The sequence below is a fragment of the Saccopteryx leptura genome, chromosome 8 (genome assembly GCF_036850995.1).
Source record: "Saccopteryx leptura isolate mSacLep1 chromosome 8, mSacLep1_pri_phased_curated, whole genome shotgun sequence".
Lineage (NCBI taxonomy): Eukaryota > Metazoa > Chordata > Mammalia > Chiroptera > Emballonuridae > Saccopteryx > Saccopteryx leptura.
Window position 1 is genome coordinate 54,981,498 of NC_089510.1, and position 27,281 is coordinate 55,008,778.

Here is a 27,281-nt window from a genome sequence, read left to right on the forward strand (position 1 = left end):
TGGAGCCCCCCCAGTCCAGGCACATATGAGAAAGCAATCAATGAACAGCTAAGGTACCGCAACTATGAGTTGATGCTTCTCATATCTCTTCCTGTCTTTCTGTCTGTCCCTTTCTCACAAAAAAATAAAATAAAATAAATAAAGTACACAAAAAGCTCCTTGTAAAGACAGACACACTGATTCCAACTGGGTATGGTTATTCAAAGTAAACCAAAATTTCTAAAACATACCTTATAAAATTAAACTTGACAAAGGTTATTATTTCAATCCTAAAGAATAACATTTTTTTCACTTGGACTTAATCAGAAATGAGATGACCTTGTGAGTACTACAACTGCAGCTCCTTCCACATAGGTTTACTACAATAACACCGGAGACCTAATGGAAAAACACTCACCCCAGTCGCCAGTTCCTCACATTGCTGCTTCTTGGAAGCTAAGTCCTGAGCAGCCATCTCCAAGTCATACTGCATAAGTTCATGTTTCCTGCACACAGCCCTGCAGATGAAGAAAGGGCTGCCATTTAATTTTTGTGGTTTCTCTTTTAGCATGTTAAAACTTCTTCTCAGGGGTAAAGGAGAGGCATCACAATGTCTCAGCAGGATCAGAAATTGTGTACCCAAATTTTCAAGTTTAAATGTATATAGAAGCCCAACATCAAAATTAAATCTAGCAGAACCTAAGCATAAAAACATGGCCCTGGCCGGTTGGCTCAGCAGTAGAGCATCAGCCTGGCGTGCGGGGGAGCCGGGTTCGATTCCCGGCCAGGGCACACAGGAGAAGTGCCCATTTGCTTCTCCACCCCTCCCCCTCTCCTTCCTCTCTGTCTCTCTCTTCCCCTCCCGCAGCCAAGGCTCCATTGGAGCAAAGATGGCCCAGGCGCTGGGGATGGCTCCTTGGCCTCTGCCCCAGGCTCTGGTCACGGCAGAGCGAAGCCCCGGAGAGGCAGAGCATCGCCCCCTGGTGGGCGTGCCGGGTGGATCCCGGTCGGGCGCATGCGGGAGTCTGTCTGTCTCTCCCCGTTTCCAGCTTCAGAAAAAAAATAAAAAAAATAAAAAACTTTATATGACTTAAGACAAAAGGTTGTTTTCTAGATACTTGCATTTTTTTTCAATAAACATACAAAATTATCACATCATAAAAAATATTTTGTATAACATAGAAACTATTGCTATAATCTCACATAGTAATTGAGTGTTCTTTAAAAAAAGATCTCAAAACTTTCCTTTTAATTTAGAAATGTCTAATAGTTTTTATTATCATAAAAGTAATTCATGCTCACTGTAAAAAAATTCTAACACAGGAATAACCAAGTAAAAAATGTTTCAAGAATCCTCTTTTCCCCAATTTCACTCTCCAGACATAATCCATGGTAATAGATGGTGTTTATCCTTTCAGACTTTAGCTAGGCATTTACAAATACATATATCTACACACCCCAAGTGATTCCACATCTTCTCTTACTGACTATATATGATATACATGTATATCATGAACATGTTTCTATTTCAATACAATCTCTCTTGGCTTGAAACAACACAGATCTATTTTCTTGTAGTTCTGAAGGTCAGAAATCCAAAATGAGTCTCATTAGACTAAAATCAAGTTGTTCTCAGGACTATATTTCTTCTGGAGGCTACAGGGGAAGGTCTTTCTTTTTCAATCCTTTCTAAATATGATATAATTTTTAAATTATATCTGCAAAAAATTCCACTCTATTTAGCAACTTTCTATTTTTTGGTAACCTGAAAATACCTTGGTGAAACTATTTACTACTTAAAACTCTAGAAGGAAAAAGGCTAACAATGTTATGTTTTCATACATGTTACTGCCCAGGTACAAAAATACTGCTCCACTGTTTTACTAACAGGATTTTTATATTGCTTTTAAAAGTGACAAGAAAATGACCAAAAGTAGTTACAACCAAAAGTCACCTATTAATAGAAAATGATTCACTTTTCTACAATGGACAGAAAAAATGTAGTAATTTCTTAATTAATATGACTACCTACCAGAGAGTTCTGTTTGTTTTGTAGGAGATACCATAAAAACAGAAGACAGCCCTGACCGGTTGGCTCAGTGGTAGAGCGTCGGCCTGGCGTGCAGGAGTCCCGGGTTTGATGCCCGGCCAGGGCACACAGGAGAAGCGCCCATCTGTTTCTTCACCCCTCCCCTCTCCTTCCTCTCTGTCTCTCTCTTCCCCTCCCACAGCCAGGGCTCCATTGGAGCAGAGTTGGCCCAGGCACTAAGGATGGCTCTGTGGCCTCTGCCTCAGGCGCTAGAATGGCTCTGGTTGCAACAGAGCAACGCCGCAGATGGGCAGAGCGTCGCCCCTGGTGGGCGTGCTGGGTGGATCCCGGTCGGGCGCATGCGGGAGTCTGTCTGACTGCCTCCCTGTTTCCAACTTCAGAAAAATACAAAAAAAACCCCAAAAAAACAGAAGACAAACTCCTGATATTAGTAAGTTTTACAACCTTACTAAGGAGGTAAGATATGCAAGTGTGAAAAAATTTTCAGAATAAAAATGGTAATATACAACCTACAAACAGATAATGCTGCACACACAATCTGTGCTTTGCTTCCAATCTTCAAATTGAAAAAAAAACAAAGAACAACATTCCAAGACCTGATGCTTGAGACTGATGGGTTTTATCAATACAATGTTTCAAGGACAGGGACTGTCTTAAATTTCTATGCCCAGCATTCTGTAACACAGAAGATTACAAAGAGACCTCATTCAATATCTGGAGGAATGAATTCATTTAAAAACCTTACTATCTTTATATTATTCTTTATATTACAGTAGTATTGAGTAGTGACCAGCCACAGGGCTGCATCTGAAACTCATACTTACCGTAGGGCTTCTGCATAAAAGAGATACTCCTTTAACTGATCTGCATAATGTTCTTCATCTTCCAAAATATCATCAATAGAAGATGCATACCTGTTTAAAAAACATTGCAGAAGTAACTATCAGGACATTCTAAAGAAGTGCTATTCCAAGTGTGGTCCTCAGACCCTCTGTTATCCATTAGTGAAAGGTAAGTACAGAAAGTAAGAATACATATTTAGACACATTTACAGCAATTTCTAATTACCAAGACAATTTTACTGCATTTCACTATAATGTTTAAATCAGCAACTGGAAATACCATATAAAACAAACAAAAAACTGGCCCTTCTTACAGGTAACTTAAGAAGCACTGGCAGACTTTTATAACATATTATGTTCAAAGATACTATAAAAGGGCTACAAAATCTATAGAAAGAGAAAGAGCTTAGTATAATTGGTGCACAAGTGTTGTTGGCAACTACATACAGTAATGCCAAAAAGCTATCAAAGAAAATGTTAAGCAAATAAAGATTACAGCAAATTTCAGAAGCCTTATTTTATGTAAATTCTCAATAAACCTCTGCTTTGATTCAAACACACTCCTCACTGTTATGTCCCTCTTGTTCCTGGACCCAGGTCTCTCTTTGTACAAGAATGTCATAGCTCTCTACACGCTTCTCCAAATCCTACAGGCCCATATCTGAACCTCTAGGAAATCTTCCCAGACTTTTTAGTCTTATTCACCACTCTACTTCTAATCTCTTATCAACAATTTAGAACTTAAATTGTACCAAAGTAACATCTTGAGTATTAGTTTTCTCTGATCACATTATAAATTCTGTAAGGACATGAGACATGTCATTTACTATTCTGATTCCTTAGCATAGGGAATAAAAAATATATGTGCTTTATGTCTCCAGGCCTGCTTCATGTAGGCAAGTAAACAAAGTTCACTGAAGTTCTAAAACTGAGTGGATCTAAGTTAAGATTCACTAAAAAACGATGTGCTTATATGGATTTATAAAAGTAGGCAAATTACATAGTCTATAATTACATTTGTAGAGTGTGGAATATCTTCTAAGAATCATTGCTTTGAGTAGGAAAAACTGGCTTTACTTCATTAAACCTATGATTCTGGCAGAGTTAATGTTAAGGAAACCATAATGAAGAATCATAGTGTTAGTGGCTTAACAACAGGAAACACAGTATAGGGATAAGTGGCACATTCTTGGTTAGAAAAGGGTTAAGTGGTAAAGAATTTTAGCTACCAGCACTAACAGTCATTTTATTTAATACTTTACAATCAATTAAAGGGATAATCCTAAATTCCTGCAAATTACTGAAAATGTTAACAGAATGCAGGAAGAATTCTTAACAAACTGACTGAAAAGTAGTCAGCTTACATATGGTCCAAAGAAAAATAATACTTAGAAAAAATTAAAATTTTCTCATTTTTTTGTTTTGTTTTGAATTCTTCTGAAGTTTGAAGCAGGGAGGCAAAGAGACAGACTCCTGCATGTGCCCAACCAGGGTCTACCGGCAAGCCCACTAGGGGGCCAATGCTCTGCCCATCTGGGCCATTGCTCTGTTGCAACCGGGGCCATTCTAGCGCCTGAGGAGGAGGCCATGGAGCCATCCTCAGAGACCAGGCCAACTTTTTCATGAAGCCTTGGCTGCGGGAGGGGAAGAGAGAAATGGAAAGGGAGAAGAGGGGGAAGGGTAGAGAAGCAGATGGGTGCTTCTCCAATGTGCCCTGGCTGGGAATTGAACCTGGGACTTCCACATGCCGGGCTAATGCTCTACCACTGAGCAAACCAGCCAGGGCCAAAATTTTCTAATTTTTCCTACGAGTTGTAGTTCTTTGTATATGATGGTTGGAAATGTTTACTCCTAGTCTGGGACTTGCCTCTTCATTATCTTAATGGTGTCTTTTTTGTGTATGTATATAGTAAAATACACATAACAAAAAATTTACCTCTTTAGAATTTTTAAGTGTACAGGATAGTGGCATTAAGTACCTTCACATTGTGCAAGCATCACCACCATCCATCTTCCCCAATTAAAATGATACCAAATAAATTCTCACATTTCTTTTCCCCCAAAAAAATTTTAATTGGCAAAATTTTTAATTTTGATGGAAGAACAATTTACCATTAAAAATATTTCTTGCGGACCAAGCAGTGGCACAGTGAATAGAGTGTCAGCCTGGGATGCTGAGGACCCAGGCTCAAAACCCCAATGTTGCCAGCTTGAGCACAGGCTCATCTGGCTTGTGTGCAGGCTCACCAGCTTGAGCGCATGGTTGCTGGCTTGAGCATGGGATCATAGACATGACCCCATGGTCACTGGCATAAGCCCTAAGGTTGCTGGCTTGAAACCCAAGGTTACTAGCTTGAGGCAAGGTCGCTGGCTTGAGCAAGGGGTCACTAGCTGAGCTGGAGCCCCCCAGTCAAGGCACATAAGAGAAAGCAATCAATGAACAACTAAGGTGCCGCAACTGTGAGTTGATGCTTTTCATCTCCCTTCCTCTCTGACCCCCACCCCATGTGTGTGTCTCTGTGTGTCTCTCTTCCTAAAAAAAATTTTTTTAATGTGTTTTTCTTTTCTTATCCTCTTTAAGAAATCTTTGCCAACTTGAAGGTTACAACAATATTTTCCTGTTTTCTACTAAAAGCTGTAATTTTAACTTTTACAGTTATGTATATGATCCAAATTGAGTTAGTTTTTATGTAAGGTATGAGATATGCCTCAAAGTTCATTTCTCCCCTGCTGTAGATATCCAGTTAATTTCCAGAATCATCTCTTTATTTTTTTTTGTATTTTTCCAAAGTTAGAAGCGGGGAGACAGACTCCTGCATGCCCACCAGGGGGCGATGCTCTGCCCATCGAGGGCATTGCTCCATTGAAGCCAGAGTCATTCTAGGTGGAGGCCATGGAGCCATCCTCAGTGCCTGGGCCAACTTTGCTCCAATGGAGTCTTGGATGCAGGAGGGAAAAAGAGAGAGAGAGAGAGAGGGGAGGGGGAAGGGTGGAGAAGCAGATGGGCACTTCCTCAGTGTGCTCTGACTGGGAATCAAACCTGAGACTTCCATATACTGGGCCGACACTTTACCACTGAGCTAACCGACCAGGGCTCCAAAATCATCTCTTGAAATAGAATGTTTCTGCACTCTATTCTGTTCCACGTATCTGTCTACTTCAATATTACTATATAAAGCTATAGTTATCAAGATAGTTATCACTATATTTGGTATCATTTTAATTGGGGAAGATGGATGGTGGTGATAGTTGCATAATATGAAGGTACTTAATGCCACTATCCTGTACACTATCTTGATAACTACAGCTTTATATAGTAAGTCATTTGAACACTACTGAGTCTTCTGATCCATGACCATGACTTATCTCTCCATTTATTTATGTCTTCTTTAAGTTCTCTCAGAAAGTTTATATATAAAGTTTTCAGTGTAGAGATCTGTCACATCTTTCACTAAATCTTTAAGAATTCTGATTTAATGCTATTATAAATAGCACTGTTTTTCAATTTTTATTTTCCAGTTGTTGTTAGTATATAAAAACAGTAAGTTTCGGCCTGGCCTGTGGTGACACAGTGGATAGAGCACGGACCTGGAATGCTGAGGTCTCTGGTTCGAAACCCTGGGCTTGCCCATTTAAGGCACATATGACAAGCAACCAATGAACCACTCAAGTGAAGCAACTATGAATCGATACTTCTCATTCCTCCCCTCTCTGTAAAATGAATAAAAATCTTTTAAAAAATAACAATGTTTTATATATTGATCATATATTCTGCATTTGTTAAATTGAATTTCTAATTCTATAATGTTTGTTATTGATTTTTTTATGTACAGATCCTGTTAATTACAAATAAAGATGGTTTAATTTATTCCTTTCTAAGATGCAGTCTAAGGTTGATTTTCTTGCCTTATGGCACAACTAGGACCTCTAGGACAACAGATGACAGTCTTGTCTTGTTCCTCATCTTAGGAGGAAGTGTGTTTAACTATTAAGCACAATATTAGCTGTAAGTTTTAAACTGAGGTAATCCCTTTTATTACTAGTTGGATAATTTTTACTGTGAACGAATGTTGCAATGCTTTTTCTACATGTATCGAAATGAACATACACTTTCTTCTTTATTCTGCTAATATGTAGGTTAGACTGATCAGTTTTTGAATATTAAATTAACTCTGTACCCCTGAGAGAAAGTTAAGACAGATCTGTATACACAAAGTATAATGTAACTGTCAACAAACTTGATAAAAACAGAAAAGAACAATCACTAACACCAGCACTAAAACTTCACCACTGGTTTTACCTCACATTCTCTACCTCCATGATGGCGAACCTATGACACACGTGTCAGCTCTGACACGCGTAGCCATTTTCGATGACATGCGGCTGCATACCAGAGAAGTATGGGGCCACATGCCTAGAAAGACATTTCATCCTCAGCTCCTGCACAGCCAGGTTCAGAGCCGAGGATAAAACATTTGCTGTAGTGTAGACACTCTGTGCCGAGGCCTGTAGGCCAAAACAACAGAACTCCGGTACAGAGTGTCTAGTTCTGGGACTTCCAGTTAGGCCGTTAGGGGATCTTTGACCTCACTTCCAGCTGGCGGAGCAGGGAGCAGCGGAATGCCGCGGGGGACGCATCTCTGGGGGCCCTGTGATCGCCATTACCAGCAACCACATAACCACAGCAACCATCATCCAATCTACTGTTCTGGGGTGTCGTGGATTTCTAATTGACCATCATTACTGAGATAAGTGAGGGGGAGTCTGGGAGAGGCGAGGGCCTGTGCTATGGGTGCCTTTCCCAGCATTAGAAATAGTGGCAGCCATCTTAATTTACATAAGATGCAACTTGCAGAATTTCAAGATAGCATCTGGGCTCAGGTGTTTGTCGACTTGAGGTCAAAGCTTGAGAATCTGGAAAGGTGCCGCTTGGAGAATCAAGAGGAGTGCCACTACGAACAGGAGATTTGGAGTGCCTGGAACCAATTACCAGACACATTAAGCACCCTGAAAAATATAGCAATGGCTTTACTCACAATTTTTCCCTCTATGTACTTTTGTGAGACCTTATTCTCAGCATCAAAATCAACAAAAGAAACAGATTGACAGATGAAGTTAGTAGCGCTTGCTTGGGCTTGAAGTGTACAAAATACCAACCTTCAATTGATTTAGCCAATGAAATTCAGCAACAGAAAAGTCACTAATAGGTTAAAGAATTCCCCCTCCCCCTCACTTATCTTAGTTCACGGCACCCCAACAAGTTAAATAATATCAAAACCAACAAAAGAAACCGACTGACAGATGAACAAAGAAGTCACTAAGAAGGTAAGTTAAATAATTAGTTTTTGGTTTATTAAATACAATTATATATTACAATTATACATTTTTGTTATTTAAACTATAAATATTGTGAAATTATGGGTTTTTTCTCGAAGTGACACACCACTTGAGTTATGCTCGGTTTTTTGGCGAATTTTGACCACCAAGCTCAAAAGCTTGCCCATCATGCTCTACCTACTTACACGTCCATATGATGACCTGCACTCTGCAGTCCATCACCCATTTCTTTTTCTATGGCACTCCATTCACTAGAGAAAAAGATAAAACCCCAAACATCATGAATTAGATATGCAATATTATTAAATGAAATTAAAAAGAAAATTTTTGTGGATGTTTATTTTATTGATTTTAGAGAGAGGAAGGGAGAGACAGACAGAGACAGGAACATCAATCTGTTCCTGTATGTGCCCTGACTGGGGATCAAACCGGCAACCTCTGTGATTGCTTCAGGAGGCTGTTCTAGCCAAACGAGGCTATCCAGCCAGGGCTTAAATGGAAGATTTTACAAGGTTTTTTCCTAACTTGGAATGCACAGTATCTGTATTTGGATTTATTTTCTGTGACTCAAATATGCTGCTTTCTCCTTAAGTTTAACAACTGAATGCAGGTGAAGGCTATAAAATGTTAATTCAAAAGTTGATAGCCCACTGTTGTCAAGTGCAAAGCAAGTACCATACAAATAGCTTCTGCACACAGACAACTTTGTCAGCAATGCTGCCTATTTAAATCAATTGTGGATGCTGGCCCTGCTGTTGACCTACTTAATCAAAATCTCTGGGAGAGCTGAGACTTGTATATTTTTAAATACTCCACAGAGGATTCTAATGAACACAGCTGATTATATGACACTATATAACAGCCAACACAAAATGATGATTGTACAGAAATATTAGGTGCAATGTGAAGTTTCAATCATTTGCACTAAAACTAAAGTTGCATGAGAAGGTTTACTAGAAACCACAAATTATTTTGTTAAAATATTCCAGGTAAAAATTCCCTTTTATAGAAATTATACATGTATATTACAGCAAATTGGGAGAAACAATGTATGTAGTATACTGGTTTAATGATTTCAAATTCATTATTTATGACTTGTTTTTAATTCACTTCTTTATGACAAATACAAAAATAGTTGTTTTTAGAAGTAAAAGTTGTTTTGATGTAAGAATGAAGTAAGTTATTATTTCAGAACGTCATCATCTCTAATGACCCTGATAAGCACCTCAGCAGCCTAGCTTATCAGTAAGAATGCATGAAGAGGCCTGACCTGTGGTGGCGCAGTGGATAAAGCGTCGACCTATAGAAATGCTGAGGTCGCCAGTTCGAAACCCTGGGCTTGCCTGGTCAAGGCACATATGGGAGTTGATGCTTCCAGCTCCTCCCCGCCTTCTCTCTCTCTGTCTCTCCCTCTCCTCTCTAAAATGAATAAAAACAAAAACAAAATCTAAGCTTTAAGAAAAAAAAAAAAAGAATGCGTGAAGAGCACAGTAATAGCTTTTTGGCGGGCCTTCCTTTGTGGGTCTCTCACAGTGCCCCCATGCCAGAGGAAACTGCAGCCTGGAACCATTGCCCAGCCTCCTTTCTAGTGGGCTGTGAGCACTAAAGAGAATTTTACAGTATGCAAAAGAAATAAAAAGAAAAAAAAAAGCCCTGGCTCGATAGCTCAGTTGGTTAGAGCCTCGTCTTGAAGCACAGAGGTTGCCAGTTTGAGCCCCAGTCAGGTCACATAGAGAAACAGATCAATGTTTCTGTCTCTCACTCTCTCCCTTCCTCTGTTAAAAAAAAAAAAAAACCCAAATAAATTAAAAGAAAAGAAAAAAAGTGCCTGACCAGGCAGTGGTGCAATGAATAGAGCGTTGGCCTGGGGTGCTGAGGACCCAAATTCAAAACCCCGAAGTTGCTGCCTTGAGTGCAGGTCCATCCAGCTTGAGTGTGGGCTCACCAGCTTGAGCGCAGGGTTGCCGGCTTGAGCATGGCATCACAGACATGACCCCATGGTCACTGGCTTGAAGCCCAAGGTTGCTGGCTTAAGCAAGGGGTCACTGGCTCGGTTAGAGCCTCACCCCCACCCCCACCCCCACCCCTGACAAGGCACATATGAGAAGCAATCAATGAACAACTCAGGTGCTGCAACGAAGAACTGATGCTTCTCATCTCTCTTCCTTCCTGTCTATCCCTGTCTGTCCCTCTCTCTCTCTCTAGTAAAATAAAGAAGAAAAAAATGGCTTGTGGAAGTCCCAGGTCTGATTCCCGGCCAGGGCACACAGGAGAAGCGTCCATCTGCTTCTCCACCCCTCCCCGTTTCCTTCCTCTCTGTCTCTCTCTTCCCCTCCCGCACCAAGGCTCCATTGGAGCAAAGTTGGCCCAGGCGCTGAGGATGGCTCCACAGCCTCTGCCTCAGGCGCTAGAATGGCTCCAGTTGAAGTGGAGCATCACCCTGTGGTGGGCATGCCAGATGGATCCTGGTCGGGCCTATGCGGGAGTCTGTCTGCCTCCCCCACTCCCCTGCTTCTCACTTTGGGAAAAATACAAAAAAAAAAATGGCTGTGCGAAGAAGCAACTATGGCAAGGGGACATTTAGACTACAAATACTGAGTCTGTGAGAAGTATTAGAGTTTCAGTTTGGGTGAGGCCACTCTCTGCTAACCAAAAAAGCTCTCTGAAGTCCCTTGGGGCAGTAACTCCTGCTAAGGGTAGATGTTCAATGGCCCCAAGAAGGAAGCCTGCCAACACCAGCTTCTTTGTTTCTGAGTGACATGCTCTCACAACTGGGGAATTTCACTTTTGCACTCGCAGCTGGAAATCATCTCTCGGTTGGTCACGACTCACCTTGCATAAGAAGGTACACCTTGTACTAAACTTAAAACTTTATTTCTTCATTGCCCCTTGCCCAGAACAACAGTGCGATTAATCTGCTATTTGTTTAAAGTATGTTGCTTCTTTATTTGACTTACTAAGATATATTCTTTATTAGCTGTTATCCTGTATGCTACTCTGGCTTATAAAACTATTACAATTCCCTCAACTAAGCTGTGCTAAATAAATTGCTGCCAAAACAAAGTTTCTGAGTATAACTTTTGCTGCCTCCCCAAAACAAAATAATCTATAATCCAAAATACCAAGAGATGACCTAAGCTGATATATTTACTTCTAGTCTTTATTTACTCATCTTAATGTGTCTCAGAAAATGCAACATAAACAATTGTATCACGCTTTTTCTCCTTAAGAGTATTTTCCCATATTATTAAAATATGGTCTTAAACATTGTTTAAAATGGCCATGCATAATTTTTTTACAAATATTTTCCTGGCCATTCAGGCTGTTTTCAATTTTTCTGCTATGTAAAGTCTGTCTGATAAATATCTTCAATTGTGCCATATCACAAAAGGAAAAAACTTAAAACACTGTATTTATTATTCTGTTAACCTATAGTTTTTACACATTGTTCTTTTTTTTTTTTTTTTTTACAGAGACAGAGAGAGAGTCAGAGAGAAGGACAGACATACAGGAACGGAGAGAGATGATGAGAAGCATCAATCATTAGTTTTTTGTTGCGACACCTTAGTAGTTCATTGATTGCTTTCTCATATGTGCCTTGACCGGGAGGCTACAGCAAACCGAGTAACCCCTTGCTCAAGCCAGCAACCTTGAGTCCAAGAAGGTGAGCTTTGCTCAAGCCAGATGAGCCCACGCTCAAGCTGGCGACCTCGAGGTCTCAAACCTGGGTTCTCCGCATCCCAGTCTGATGCTCTATCCACTGTGCCACCGCCTGGTCAGGCCACATTGTTCTTGAAATAACAGTTTATCTGCTTATAGAACTAGAAGGAAAAAAGTCCTGTGGTTTTTAAGGAAGCAAAGCAAACATGTAAATCATTTATGTAACACTACAGTTATGATTCAATAAAATAGGCAGGGCTATCTCCGATAATTTTCTTTCCTCATATTTACTCTCAAAAAGTAACAGAACAGTTAAACTTATTTTCAATGCTTTGCTCTTTACAAAATGATTTTTTAACATCTCTAGCTGCAATACCTAAGCTTTAAAACCATATTTCTAATGCCTACAATTTTGCTTTCACATAACCTTGTCACTTCGAATTCAACATATCCAAAACCCAGTTCTTTATGTGCAAAAAGAAAATCTAAGGACGTTAGCAGATGACAGGTATAACTAGCCAAATGTGTAATGTAGCAATCAGTTAATGCAGCTGTAGCTCATGCTAACAGAACTGAGGGGCAGTCCAGATCACTGTTTATATTCCACAGGTACTTCATCCATCTAATCTGAGCACCTTCTTATATGCTACCAACTCAAAGTCAACATAACTAAATTCTTTAAAAAAGAACCAAACTAAAAACTAGTTCAAGAACAGTAGGACCTATACTCAATCACCTATTTTCCTGTTATGTTGTCTGAAACCTAATAAATACTTGGCATTTATCGTCTGTAGGGCAAATGAGAGAATGAACCAATAAATGAATACATGTAAGAAGGGAAACATGTACTGAGCTCTATTATCACCACCACTAGGCACAAGATCTCTCCCTTCAAGGTACATATAGTCTACCCCTATGCTACTCAAACTGTGATCACTAGAAACTTGTTAGATCGCAGGACCCATTTCAGATCTACTGAATCAGAATATTTAACAGTTCTCCAGGTGAATTGTATGCCCATTAAATTAAAGAAGCACGGATTAACCTGTGGTGGCACAGTGGCGACAACCTGGAGTGCTGATGTTGCCAGTTGGAAACCTTGGGCTTGCCGGCTAAAGCACTTATGTGAAACAACTCCTTCCCCCACCCCCCACCCCCTTGTCTCTCTCCTCTTTCTAAACCAAATAAAGAAAATCTTTTAAAAAATGTTTAAGAAGCACTTGCTAAACACAGGTTCTAATCTGGGGTCTATGGATATGTCTAGGATTGGAAATTGGAAATGTTAACCCATAGGGAAAGAAGGGAACCATTAACATACAAACAACTACTAAAGAGAAGGATTTAGCATCAACTTTATAAAAGGCATAATTACTATTACAAATTACTTAATGGGTGGGTAATTGTCAAGGATGAACCAGATCAAAGAGGGTCATGGGTCTTTGTAGCATCTGATGAAGACTACAGACCTTTTCTTTAAGGGGAAAAAAAATCACAAATTTTTGCATATAATTTCAGAGACTTCAAACAACCCCAAGTCCATCTTAACCTCTTAGTTTAAGAACATTTGAGCTATAAAACCGCCAAGATCCCTCCTGCTCTAATATTCAACATTCCATTAAAGAAAGAAAGGAAAAGACTCCAGGAACACCCAAGTGACAAGACTTTGGTAAGGAATTAAAAATACTACATTGCAATATACAGATAATGTATTATATATAGAATGGTAGACGTGAAACTTATAAAATGTTGTTAACCAATGCCACCAAATAAATTTTATTACAACAAAAATAAAGATTTAAAGTTAACCTTAGTCACCCAATCTGGTGCTCATCAGGATAGAGGCACAAGAGGGAACATCTCCAGCCCCATGCACGTCTGTGGTAATAGGTTTTATCTGTTTATATATATTTCTGTATGAGATTTCATTTAACAAATGTCCATTCTAAGGAAGGGATTGGAAATCACTCTCCTCATTTAACCTCACATTTGAATAAATGACAAGAAAAAAATATGAGGTGTCCTATATTAAATTACAACAGGCAGGAAAAGTGGAATGTGGAGACAAGAAAGTTAATCAGTTAAGAGCTGCCAGTCAAAACCAACAAAAAACTTCTTACATTCCTGCATGTATGTGGAAACTTTGAATTAACTTCCAGGTGGCTATTTCCCCATAGAGAAAACAGCAGAGAGGCTTACTACAGGGGGCGCCACCACATTTGCCTATGCATGAACTTTCCAGACTGTTGCCCACCACCAATTCGAAGGAGCAAACACTTCTTCCTTACAGACAATCTTCCTTACAGACAATGTGCCTGTCCCAGAACTAGCCCCACTCCACCTTTTCCCACCTCTTTTATCTACAACCAGTGTAAATTCTTTCAAAACAAATTACATCTTCCTTCTCCAGACTTACTGTGTAAAATGCTGTCAGCCACAGTAGGGCCTGTCTTCTCCAGCCAGCCCTGCTGCCGGGGGCTTACAGGGCATGCCCAGGACCTGCTCCTTTTATGACTAGCATAAAACCTTTCTTTCAGAAAAGCTGGCATCAGTGGAGATTTTTAAGAACAGATACTTAAAATCAAGCTCAGAGATCTAACATAATTTACTAAAAGTCAGGCAGCTGATTAGAGACAGCTGAGAAGAGAATCAACTGCTGATAGTGTTCTATCTGCTAATCCCAACCTCTAACACTTCCTTTTTTTGGTTTTCTTATTCAAAGGAGCTCTTTACCTCCACCCACTATACATATGACTGAAATATAAAATCATTAAACAAAATACATCCTGTGTCTTTAAGCTCATGGGCACCTGAGTTTTGGGTTTCCCTAAAAATGTGCACATGACTTTCTGAAAGAAATTTGTTTTGTATTTTCCTGAAATCCCTTGAAAGAAATTATATCAATTAAATCTGCTCTTGACAATGTCCAGTGAGTTACTTCCACCTGTCCCTTTGAAGTTCCAGGTAACTATTCCATTCCTTAGCTCAGGATGGCATATAAGCCTCAAATGCCCAACTTGCCCTTGAATCTCATAGCTTTGGGGCTCCCGTTAAGTATGAAATTGTATTTGTTTTTTTCTCCTGTTAATATGTCTTTTGCCAATGTAGTTATTAGACCTAATAACCAAGATATGCAAGGAAATATCCTAAAAATCCATCTCACAAAAGTCTTCAGAAATTATAAAGTGAGACAGAGAGAAAATCATAATTCTGGAAGACAGTGATTGGCAATACAATCTTCTTGGGCATTCTTCTAAGAAAGAAAAAGGTGCCTGACCTGTGGTGGTATAGTGAATCAAGTGTCAACCTGGAATGCTGAGCTTGCTGGTTTGAAACCCCAGGTTCGACGGGTCAAGGCACATACTATGAAAGCAACTACTATGAAGGAATGCTTCCCACTCCTCCCCTCCCCCCTTTCTCTAAAATTAATAAACAAAATCTTTAAAGAAGAAAAAAAAGGAGGTAAAAGGTAGAACATTGCTTCACAGTAGTTTCACTACTCTGCTCAATGTATAGGACTTCCTCATTATTTTTTATTTAAAACAACTACTACTACTACAAAAAAAAAACTGCTACAGGACATCATTTTAAAAAATAATCTTCTACTTTTCAGATCCATAAATTTTTAAGAATGATTGTTCTCAGGTAAAAAAAAGCTAATTAGAGCTCATTGTTATTTATTTTAAAAGTTTATGTAATGCTTACCTGAAAACACGTCCGTAATTCCCATGTACTTTATAGACACCATAGAGCCGATCTGCTACTCTCTGGAATAAATATTAAGAAGAAATTGTTATTATATGGTCAAAGCTATATACATTTAAAAAATGCTTAGTACAATAAACTTGAAAAATACGGAAAAGAAAAGCCTTAAATATCCCAAAGTCTTACAGTCCTGACATAGGAGACTTAAAAACATATACAGAAAAAAATATGAAAGAGAATACATATATATATGACTGCATTATTTTTCCCCATAATATTTTTATCCAGCAGGTTAAAGATATCACTTTAAACAGCTGCATAAAATTCCACCTAGTCAGTATAGACTATGTAAACATTCCTTGTTGGATATTTAGTTATTCTTAATTTTTTCAAACTTGTAAATAATCTTGTAATAAGTATCTGAGAGTAGGCTCTTCCCAAATTTCAGATTGTTTCCTTATGATAAAGTCCTCAAAGTGGAATACAGAGAAAAGAATATAGATGTTTCCAATTCTATTGATAGTTTTATACATAAATACTCAACACAAGCAACATACTTTTTTGCTACTCTGTCAAAACAACTCCTAATCAACAAAAACATTATATTTCTAATAACAACAAAATTTTAATTTAGATCACTGGGTTGAACTATGTATTGCCTAGGCCAGGCATGGCCAACATACGGCCCACGGGCCACATATGGCCTGCGTAATGAGTTTATGTGGCCCGCAATTAAATTTTTAATATTCTCCGCACAACACACTATGGAAATGAAATAAGTGGTACTTTGAAATCATTATACATAAACTACAATATCTTCAGTAATCTTCAGCTCAACTTATATTTGTGAACAAACTTTTTCTTTAATGTATCTAAATAAAAGTACAAGATCAAGATTGAGTGATTTACATTTGGAGGCTGTGTTAATAATAGCTACAAGTATAGAGCCAGATATTAAAAAAATAATAGGCGATGTAAAGCGCCTCAACACGTCACATTAGCTTTTTTGTTAATTTGTTGTCCTAAATTATTTCATTTATTCATAAACAAATTACATAAGAAAATTTCGTTACTTAAACAAATGGTTTTTGTATTTAACTTTTTTTTTTTTATAGAGAAAGAGAGAGAGTCAGAGAGATAGATAGGGACAGACAGACAGGAACGGAGAGAGATGAGAACCATCAATCACCAGTTTCTCGTGGCGACACCTTAGTTGTTCATTGATTGCTTTCTCATATGTGCCTTGACCTTGGGGCTACAGCAGACCGAGTAACCCCTTGCTTGAGCCAGCAACCTCCAAGCTGGTGAGCTTTGCTCACACCAGATGAGCCCGCGCTCAAGCTGGCGACCTCAGGGTCTCGGACCTGGGTCCTCCGCATCCAGTCCGACGCTCCATCCACTGCGCCACCGCCTGGTCAGGCTATATTTACATTTTTTAATTTGAATATTTCGTCCGGCCCATGAAAAAAGTTTTCTTTCTAATCTAGTCCAGGGGCAAAAACTGTTAGCCATGCCTGGCCTAGGCATTTATACATAATTTATAAAAAATAAAACAAAACACCACATGGGATAATTTGCTTTGCTCTCCCCAGTGTTATGGACAAGAACTGGAAGACCAAAAGTTAATTCCACATAAAACCCTAAAAAAAATTCATAGGATACAGTTTCTAAATGTAAACCCTAAGGATAAATTACCTCCCTAATTCCTTACTTAAACAGGAATAATATGAGAAATTAGGCACTACCCATACAACAAATCTCAACCCTTTTAATAATTCAGCTTCAAGTGAACAAACCACGATTATAAATACTTGGAGCTGGTCTAAGAGGATCATAAAATGTTTTTCATCTCGTCTTGGCCTGCTGTGAAGGAACACACACCCACTGGACCAGGAACAGCACACGACAGGTTTTTTTTTTGTTTTATTTTTGTGACAGAGGCAGAGAGAGTCAGAGAGAGAGACAGATAGGGACAGACAGAAAGGGAAAGAGATGAGAAGCATCAATTCTTCGTTGTGGCACCTTAGTTGTTCATTGATTGCTTTCTCATATGTGCCTTGACCGGGGGGGCTACAGCAGAGCGAGTGACCCCTTGCTCGAGCCAGCGACCTTGGGCTCAAGCCGGTGAGCCTTGCTCATACCAGATGAACCCACGCTCAAGCTGGCGACCTTGGGGTCTCAAACCTGGGTCCTCTGCGTCCCAGTCCGACGCTCTATCCACTGTGCCACCGCCTGGTCAGGCCACATGAGAGGTTTTCAGCTTGTTTTTTGTCAAGTCCTTTTGGAACACAGTCATGCACATTCACATTAGCACAGTCAATGGCTGCTTTCATAGCAGAGATGAATAGATTCAACAAGGGTCATATGGCCCAGAAAGCTAAAAATATTTACCATCTGTCCTTTTGAAAAAGTTTGTCAACCCCTACACTAGACTCACCTTTCAGGACAAAGCTCATAGTCATTATTCTCTTTGAAACTTTTCAGGATGCCTAACCTATCGTGGCACAGTGGATAAAGCGTCAACCTAGAAAACTGAGATTGCTGGTTCAAAACTCCCAGCTTGCCTGGTTAAGGCACATACTGGAGTTGATAGTTCCTGCTCCTCCCCTGCTTTTCTCTCTTTCTCTCTCTCTCTCTCTCTCTCTCTCTCCTTCTCCCCCCATCCTCAGCTCTCTAAAATGAATAAAATATAAAAAATAAAAAAACTCATTAAAAAAAGAAACTTTCTAGGGTTGTCCCCAGTCCACCAAATTTATTTTCATGGGAAATTATTTCCCAACTATTTCTTGAAAGCCCTGTAGTGTATCAAAGGTGTTTTTTTTTTTAAGTGTTTCCATGATCAAGTAAGTTTGGGAAATACTGAAATAAAGTCACCAGGTTTCTTTCTGCAGGACATTTTAGATCTTTAACACCATATATGAGTCATAAATGTCCAAGAGAGAGAGATGGTTTACAGTAACATCTACAGGACTGGCACTCCAAACACACAAAACAGAAATGCCATTCTAGACCAGTAACTTTCTAGATCCTTCAACTTTCAGAGATGAAACCTCCTCCTCAAAGTTGAGCATTTTATCATCCACTGAAGATACGAACCGTGGAAGAGGAGAGAGAGCGTGTTCACCACATAAGAACAAAAACTAGAAGCAACCTAAGTATAAAATACATATCCAAAATAACTGTTTAACGAAAAAGTCCATCAGTCCCAATTAGTGAAAAGTTTCTTCTTTAAAGTATATCACTACTGGCACTGGTACAAAAGGAGCTTCTACCACAGTAATTAGAAGTCTGGACACTATTTTGATCCACATAGTGTAATGAAAAGAGGCAAGAGTTTTCATCCAAAGGTTCCTCTGCAAGTGGGGCACCTCTAGGATCAGCAGCAGCAGCATTAAGCAGGAAGCTAGATGCTGTTCCCAAAGGGATGGCAATGCCTCTGAATAAAGTCCAGACCTAGAGAGCTGAGGGTGCGTCTTTGATTAAGGTGTCCGTTTCCAGCTCTACAAAAGCTTCTTCCTCCTTTGTGAAATCTTCTATATCTATCACCTATGCTAAAAATTGTGAAATACAAAATTGTGAGCAACCTCAAAAAACTCTTGTTAGTCCTTTAAAAACAGAAGGGTATTTATGTGACACAGAGAGAGAGTGTGTAACAGAGACAGGGACAGATAGCAATAGACAGGTAGGAAAGGAGAGAGATAAGAAGCATCAATACTTCGTTGCAGTATCTTAATTGTTCATTGATTGCTTTCTCATATGCGCCTTGACCAGGGGCCGATAGCAGAGAGAGTGAGCCCTTGCTCAAGCCAGCGACCTTGGGTCATGTCTATGATTCCACGCTCAAGCCAGCAACCCCGCGCTCAAGCCAGATGAGCCTACGCTCAAGCCAATGACCTCGGAGTTTCGAACCTAGGTCCTCTGCATCCCAGGTGACGCTCTATCCACTGAGCCACCACCTGGTCAGGAGGAAAACAGAGGTATTGAAACCAATTGGGAAGTCAGTTGTTTGGCCCAAGGAAGAATTAAATAGAGAAATTTGTCTTCAGTCTCAATCTAAACACAAATTTACAACACCAGAATGAACAGGAGTCCAGCTTTTCTAGGAATGCTTTGGAGAGCATTGTCAAGACTGTACCAAAGAAAAGTCCAGCTTGTAGCGCACTTCATAGAACCCTCATTATCACTCCAAACACAAAAGTCATCCAGGAAAGATTAGTAAAGCAATCTACAACCCATGGAGTACAATGGTTCAAGCAGAAACATAAAAAAGAACTAGCATGTTTTTGTGGCCAGTCTGACAGGGCAATTTATTGAGTACAGAAAAAGGCAAAAACTCAAGAAACAAACAACTAGAAACCAAACAGAAAATTCACTGTCAGAACACTCCCCTCAAAAAACATGAAGTTGTTTCAAATACCGTTCCACTTCCAATAACAGAAAAGGAAAAGGTGACAGAAAATCAGATACCAGCAAAACCTCCCAGTACAGAACCTATAGGTTTCACTGAATGTGAAATGAAGTCTAGCCCTTGAAAATAACAGTTTTTAAACTTTTTTTTTTGTATTTTTCCGTAGTTGGAAACGGGAAGGCAGACAGACAGACTCCCGCATGCGCCAGACCAGAATCTACCCGGCATGCCCACCAGGGGGCGATGCTTTGCCCATCTTGGGGCGTCGCTCTGCCGCAATCAGAGCCATTCTAGCGCCTGAGGCAGAGGCCACAGAGCCATCCTCAGCGCCCGGGCAAACCTTGTTCCAGTGGAGCCTTGGCTGCAGGAGGGGAAGAGAGAGAGAGAGGAAGGAGAGGGGGAGGGGTGGAGAAGCAGATGGGCACCTCTCCTGTGTGCCCTGGCCGGGAATCAAACCCGGGACAGGAGCATGCCAGGTCGACGCTCTACCAATGAGCCAACTGGCCAGGGCCCTAACACTGTTTTTAGAAGAGGGAAAGTCTTTAAAAGTAACATCAGACCCAAAGGTTGAGCAGCAGACAGAAGTGGTACGTGAAATTGAGATGAGAGTGGATGACAAAAATGATATACATTGTTCAAAAGCAATTAATGACATCTTCAGAAGTGTCCTCCTAGACGAAGGTGAAAGAGACAAGAAGAGATGGATCAACCAGAAGCGAAGACCAACAAAGAGCAGGAAGATGTACTGAGTATCTCCTCAACGTCTCTGCTTGCTCTGTTAGCACAGACGGTGCAGTAAGTCCAGAGAGTTGTTTCCACGCCTAGATTGGAAGTGAAAGACAGTAGCTTAAGTGACGAGAGTACAAAACCAGGAAAATTCCAAAGAACCTTTGTCTCTCAGGCTGAGTCTGATGATAGCAATGGTTCTGAAGATTGTGATCTTTTTTACAGCATGGTTACATATAGCTCTCAAAGAATCAAAACAGACCTTCCTTCAATAAAGCAGGTGATTGTTCAGAAGGAAGACATTACTTCAAAATTGGAGAAAAAAGAATGCTGAAGAAAAGAATGGCTTTCCTTGTCAAGTTAATATCAAACCGAAAATGCAGAAACTCAATAATGAAATCAATCTGCAGCAGACAGTGATCTATCAGGCCAGGAAAAGGGTCCCTAGAAGGAGCTGAAGCAGAAAGACTCCTTCAGATCACAACTGAGAACACTTTTGACTGATGAGCTGAATAAATTAAAGGATAAAGGGCCTGAGAGGAAGAATAAAGGCAGGTCCCATATTCCAAAGTGAATCCACTTGTCTTTAAAAGCAGATTTTGTCTGCAGTGCAGTTAAGAAATCAGATACAGCAAATTATCATTTATTAATTATACTGAAAGCAGGAGTTAAAAATATGGTAGTCATACCAAGTACTTCAAATTCTCTTAATAGTGATGCTCTGACATTTTCTACTACATATACTCTGGAAGCTGTATCCAATGACTTTGAAATAGTGAATATTGAAGTTTACAGTTTAGTGCAAAAGAAAGATCCCTCAGAACCAGAAAAGAAGAAAAACACATATAAATCAAGCATTTAACTTCAAAGCAACTTCTCACATCTATAACCACAAAAAGCACCCTTCATTCTTCAGTTATGGTCAGTCCAGGTGGTCTCAATGCTGTGCATACCAGTAACTTTATCCTTGTTGTATATTTACACACTCATTATCACACTTATTATCTCCAGTAGGAAACACTAAAGTTCTCTGGACAAGGTACCTTTTTGATCTCCTTAGAAAGGTCATATTTATTTAAAAATAAAATGTTAAGTGAATTTAAGTGTTGAAGAAAGAGGCTATCTAACCATATTTGAAGGTGTTAGTGGTTTTGGTGCCTGGCATCAAAGGTGGTATGTTCTCTCTGGAAACTATCTTTTACTACATTTATTCAGATGTTGAAAAACACACGAATCCCATAGGAGGGATAAATCTGGCCAATTGTACCAGTTGTCAGACAGGACTAGCCAACAGAGAACTGTGTGCAAGACGTAACACTTTTGAATTAATTACTCTCTGAGCACAGAGAGAAGATGACCAACTCTTGCCAGCCAATGCAGGAACACACTCTGTGTCACCATGCACTGTCTGTCTACAGATATCAAGGAAGAGCAAGATCTCTGGATGCAAAAACTCAAGTTCTTGTTGATATTCGCCTCTGACAACCTGGTACTTGCTACAAACCTACTGAAAAGCCCAAAACTGTAGCAATTTCCAAGTCAGTTAGAGTTTTTTTTGGCTATGTCATAAATATATCAAAAGCATCAGATATGCTGATTGAATTTTATGCTTTAAAAACAAAAGGGTATGTGCCAATATTCACTACGTTATATATATCATTTGTATATACGTTTGATTATGTGTCCGTAAAGTCATGGTGCACTTGTGACCGATCACAGGAAAGCAACAAAAGACGATAGAAATGTGAAATCTGCACCAAATAAAAGGAAAACTCCCAGTTTCATACCTATTCAGTGCAGTTCGATGTGGGCTTACACACAGATTTTTTAGGGCTCCTTAGGTAGCTATCCCGTATAGCCTCTACAGACTCGTCACTGACTGATGGCCTACCAGAATGGGGTTTCTCCACCAAACTGCCAGTTTCCTTCAACTGCTTATCCCACCGAGTAATGCTATTTCTATGTGGTGGCGCTTTGTTATAAACGTGTGGATATTCACGTTGCGCTTTGGTCACGGATTTGAATTTAGCGAGCCACAGAACACACTGAACTTTCCTCTGTACCGTCCACATCTCGACTGGCATGGCCGTGGGCTGCTCCACTGTATACACAGTGTTACGTCATCATCTGCACATGCGCACATGCTACCACATCATCCTACAGAAACTGGGAGGGTTTTCCTTTTATTTGATGCAGATTTCACATTTCTATTGTCTTTTGTTGCTTTCCTGTGACCGGTCAAAAGTGCACCATGACTTTACGGACACACTGTATTACTTCAACTGATTTCTCTTCTGTCATTCATAAATTATTTAAAGAAAATGCATTATAATTGATTTTCCTAAATCTTAACTTAAAAATCTCATTTTCCTAGAAATTTAATTATTCATTTATTTATAATGAATTTTTTTAAGTAAGAAATGTTAAGTTGTCTTCTGGAGCTGTGGATCATAAAGTAGAGAGGTCTTCCAGGTGTTAGAGGTCATTCTTTCTCTAGCCTCAGTATTTTTTTCTTTAGGTTCTGGTTCTTTATTGGATATACATACCTTGTTAATGAAAAAATTTCTAAGGGACTATACAGAAACATTTTCAATAATGGAGGTAAGGACTTTTTAAAATAACAAATGTACATTAGTTTAAAATTCGAGGCTTCGAACAGGAGATGTGAATTTAGAGAATACTGTGTGAAATTTTGGGATTAAATATTTTATTTAGAAGACTTAATAATCACATGGTCTATATTTACTCAGTTACTATAGATGCTGTATAGTGTACATTTTCACAGAATATAGGCTTCTAAAAGTAATTATTTGTGCTATATAGCTTACAGACTCCTCAAATATACCTGGCATGTGAGTTTCTTTCTGTCAGTAACAAAAACAAATGTAAACTGGATCTTTATATGAAAAAGTAGCTCTGGCCAGTTAGCTCAGAGGTAGAGCATCGGCCCAGTATGTGGATGTCCTGGGTTCGATTCCCACTCAGGACACACAGAAGTGCCCATATGCTTTTCCACCCCTCCTCTTCTCGATTCTCTCTCTCTCTTTCACACTGCAGCCGTGACTCGGAGCGAGTTGGACCCAGGCGCTGAGGATGGTTCCATGGCCTCCACCTAAGACGCTAAGAAGCGCTCAGTTGCTGAATAACAGAGCAATGCCCCAAATGGGCAGACCATCACCCCACAGTGGGCTTGCCAGTTGGAACCCAGTCAGTGGGCATGCAGGAGTCTTTCTGCCTCCCCTATTCTGAGTAAAAAAATAAATAAATAAAGTAAAGTAGCCTGATCAGGCGGCGGCACAATGGATAGAACGTTGACCTGGGATGCTGAGGATCCAGGTTCAAAACCCCGAAGTCACAGGCTTGAGCATGGGCTCATCTGGCTTGAGTGCGGGGTCGCTGGCTTGAGTGTAAGATCATAGACATAAACTCATGGCCGCTGGCTTGAGCCAAAAGGTTGCTGGCCCAAGGTCACTAGCTTGAGGCCCAAGGTCTCTAGCTTAAGCAAAGGATCCCTGGCTTGGCTGGAGCCCCCTAGTCATGGCACATATGAGAAAGCAATCAATAAACAACTCAACTACCACAACTATGAGTTGATGCTTCTCATAGATATGGGGTCATATCTATGATCCCACTCTCAAGCTGGTGGCCCCACACTCAAGCTGATGAGCTAGTGCTCAAGCCGGAGGAGCCCATGGTCAAGCTGGTGACTTCGGGGTTTCAAACCTGGGTTCTCAGCATCCCAGGCCAAGGCTCTAGCCCCTGTACCAGTGCCTGGTCTAGCAGATTTAAGTAAGACTCTAGATACCACCAAATGGTTCCCAAAGGAGCTACATGTAAACTTTTACTGCCATTATCACTAAATATTTTACACTAGATATTACAACATTTATAAATAACTACAAATTAAATGTTAAACAGTATCACAATAATTATAATTTGCATTTTTAGAGTATTAGCAAAGTTAACCCCCACTTTTTAAATTTGATTTCTCCTAGAGAGGCAGCATTTTTGGTAGTAGGAAATAAGGGATTTGGAGTCAGATAATTGTGAATGCAAATCCAACTTCTTCTTATTTTAAAGTTTGACTTTAGGGAATATATTAAGTCTCTAAGCCTTGTTATTATATTTATCTATTGGAAATGTCAAAAAAAACTCTATCATATGACTTTGTGAGTATTAAATAAGATGACATTTGTAAGGTTTTTAGCAATAAGTAAAGAGGCTCAATGAAAATCAGTTTTCTTCTTCAATCTCCTCAAATTCATGTCAAGAGCATGGGTTCTGGCCTGACCAGGCAGTGGCACAGTGGACAGAGCATCGGCCTGGGATGCTGAGGACCCAGGTTCAAAACCCCAAGGTCACCAGCTTGACTGCAGGCTCATCCGCTTGAACGTGGGGTCATATACATGATCCCAAGGTCACTGTGAACAAGGGGTCACTGGCTCAGCTGGAGCCCCCCCTGCCCCCCATCAAGGCATATATGAGAAAGCAATCACTGAACAACTAAGGTGCAACAACTATAAGTTGGTGTTTCTTAACTCTCTCCCTTCCTGTCTCTCTCTCTCTCGCTCTCTTAAAAAAAAAAAGCATGGAGTCAGAGAGTCAAAGATTTAAATTCTGGTTCCACATATCTATTTATGATGTGATATTAGGCAAATATTTAACTTCATTTGTCTCTGTTTCCTCATCTATAAAATGAGGACAATAATAGTACCTACCTTCAAATGGCTACTGTAGGGGTTAGGTAAGAATAATATATCAATAATATGCTCAAAAACCGGGTCTGATAAACTGAGGAATGGAATAGAGCAGTGGTCCCCAATCCCCAGGCTGCGGACCAGTACTGGTCCGTGGGCCATTTGGTACCGGTCCACAGAGAAAGAATAAATAACTTACATTATTTCCGTTTTATTTATATTTAAGGCTGAATGATGTTTTATTTTTTAAAAATGACCAGATTCCCTCTGTTACATCCGTCTAAGACTCACTCTTGACACTTGTCTCGGTCACGTGATACATTTATCCATCCCACCCTAAAGGCCGGTCCGTGAAAATATTTTCTGACATTAAACCGGTCCGTGCCCCAAAATAGGTTGTGGAGCACTGGAATAGAGGCAGAGGCAGGGTTACGGGGAGCAGAGGGGCAGCCGTCAGAGGGAAGGGGGCTGAGGGGATGGGTTTAGAGGTGAAGGGATTAGTGAAATTATATATATGTAATACAGAAATACAGATAACAGGACAGCTTATCCCAGCAGGAATGTGGGGAGGGAGTCAGGGAGGAGACAAAGGGGGTGTAATGGGGGGCTTGTTGTTGAGGTGTGAGGTGTTATATTCAGTGGGACACTTGAATCCATGTTAACACAATAAATTAAATAACTTAATTAAAACAGCATGACCAGGCGGTGGCACAATGAATAGAGCATTGAACTGGGATGCTGAGGGCCCAGGTTCGAAATCCTAAAGTTGCTGGCTTGAGCACGGGCTCATCCAGCTTAAGCACAAGCTCATCAGCTTGAGCATGGGTTGCTAGCCTGAGCATGGGATCATAGACATGACCCCATGGTCACTGACTTGAGCAAGGGGTCCTTCGCTCTGCTGGAGCCCTCCAGTCAAGGCACATATGAGAAAGCAATCAATGAACAACTAAGCTGCCACAATGAAAAATTGATGCTTCTCATCTCTCTCTCCCTTTCTGTCTGTCCCTCTTGTTCTCTCACTTTAAAAAATTTTTTTTCATTAAAACAAACAAATACCCATGCCTGATATACAGTAGTGAATAAATGTTAGATGTCAGTATTATTTTCATTTAGTTTTAGTTTACAAAACAATTGATCTCATCTGAGTCTCATAACTCTGAATAAGGTATCTCTTTATATAATACACATTTATTCGGCACTTACAATGTGCCAGGTAGATATTCCCCAGCAAAGAAAATAAACTCTGAAAAGTTGCTGAATTTGTCAGAAGAACCTGGTAAACGGGAGAAACAAGTTTCAAACCCAGCTCCTCTTCGAAGGCCATCTGCCATTTCTTCTTCTATTTGACTTCTTAAATATTTAACTCTTTAACCCACTTGTAATTTATTTTTTGCCTTTTCTACTTTCAAAAGAATTATCCTTCACAGAAAAGACAGTCAGGCCCTGGCCGGTTGGCTCAGCAATAGAGCATTGGCCTGGCGTGTGGAAGTCCTGGGTTCAATTCCCGATCAGGGCACACAGGAGAAGCGCCCATCTGCTTCTCCACCCTTCCCCATCTCCTTCCTCTCTGTCTCTCTTTTCTCCTCCCGCAGCCAAGGCTCCACTGGGGCAAAGTTGGCCCAAACTCTGAGGATGGCTCCATGGCCTCTGCCTCAGGCACTAGAATGGCTCCAACCACAAAGGAGCAACGGCCCAGATGGTCAGAACATCACCCCCTGGTGGGCATGCCAGGTGGATTCCGGTTGGGTGCATGCAGGTGTCTGTCTGACTGCCTCCCCACTTCTAACTTCAGAAAAATACCAAAAAAGAAAAGAAAAGACAGTCAGATAATTCTATTCACACATTTTAACAATTCATCACCTGTCAAAGTGTCTAAGCCT

The 27,281-nt window shown here is 40.1% G+C and overlaps 1 protein-coding gene, 1 non-coding gene and 1 pseudogene across 2 annotated transcripts in view; 2 read left to right on the top strand and 1 right to left on the bottom strand.

Annotated features, from left to right (window-relative positions):
• SNX4 (sorting nexin 4) overlaps positions 1-27,281 on the bottom strand; it is an 88,661-nt gene that overhangs the window by 13,817 nt on the left and 47,563 nt on the right. The window contains exons 8-11 of the mRNA XM_066347532.1: positions 15,571-15,632; positions 8,394-8,459; positions 2,854-2,943; positions 398-497 (exon numbers count right to left, since the gene is read on the bottom strand). Of these exons, the coding sequence (XP_066203629.1) occupies positions 398-497; positions 2,854-2,943; positions 8,394-8,459; positions 15,571-15,632 (318 nt within the window). The remainder of the gene's footprint in view (positions 1-397; positions 498-2,853; positions 2,944-8,393; positions 8,460-15,570; positions 15,633-27,281) is intronic.
• On the top strand, positions 9,694-9,830 carry LOC136380248 (small nucleolar RNA SNORA42/SNORA80 family). The gene has a single exon (XR_010746921.1). It is a non-coding gene; the product is annotated as a small nucleolar RNA SNORA42/SNORA80 family (small nucleolar RNA).
• On the top strand, positions 18,406-24,748 carry LOC136380042 (anillin-like; annotated as a pseudogene).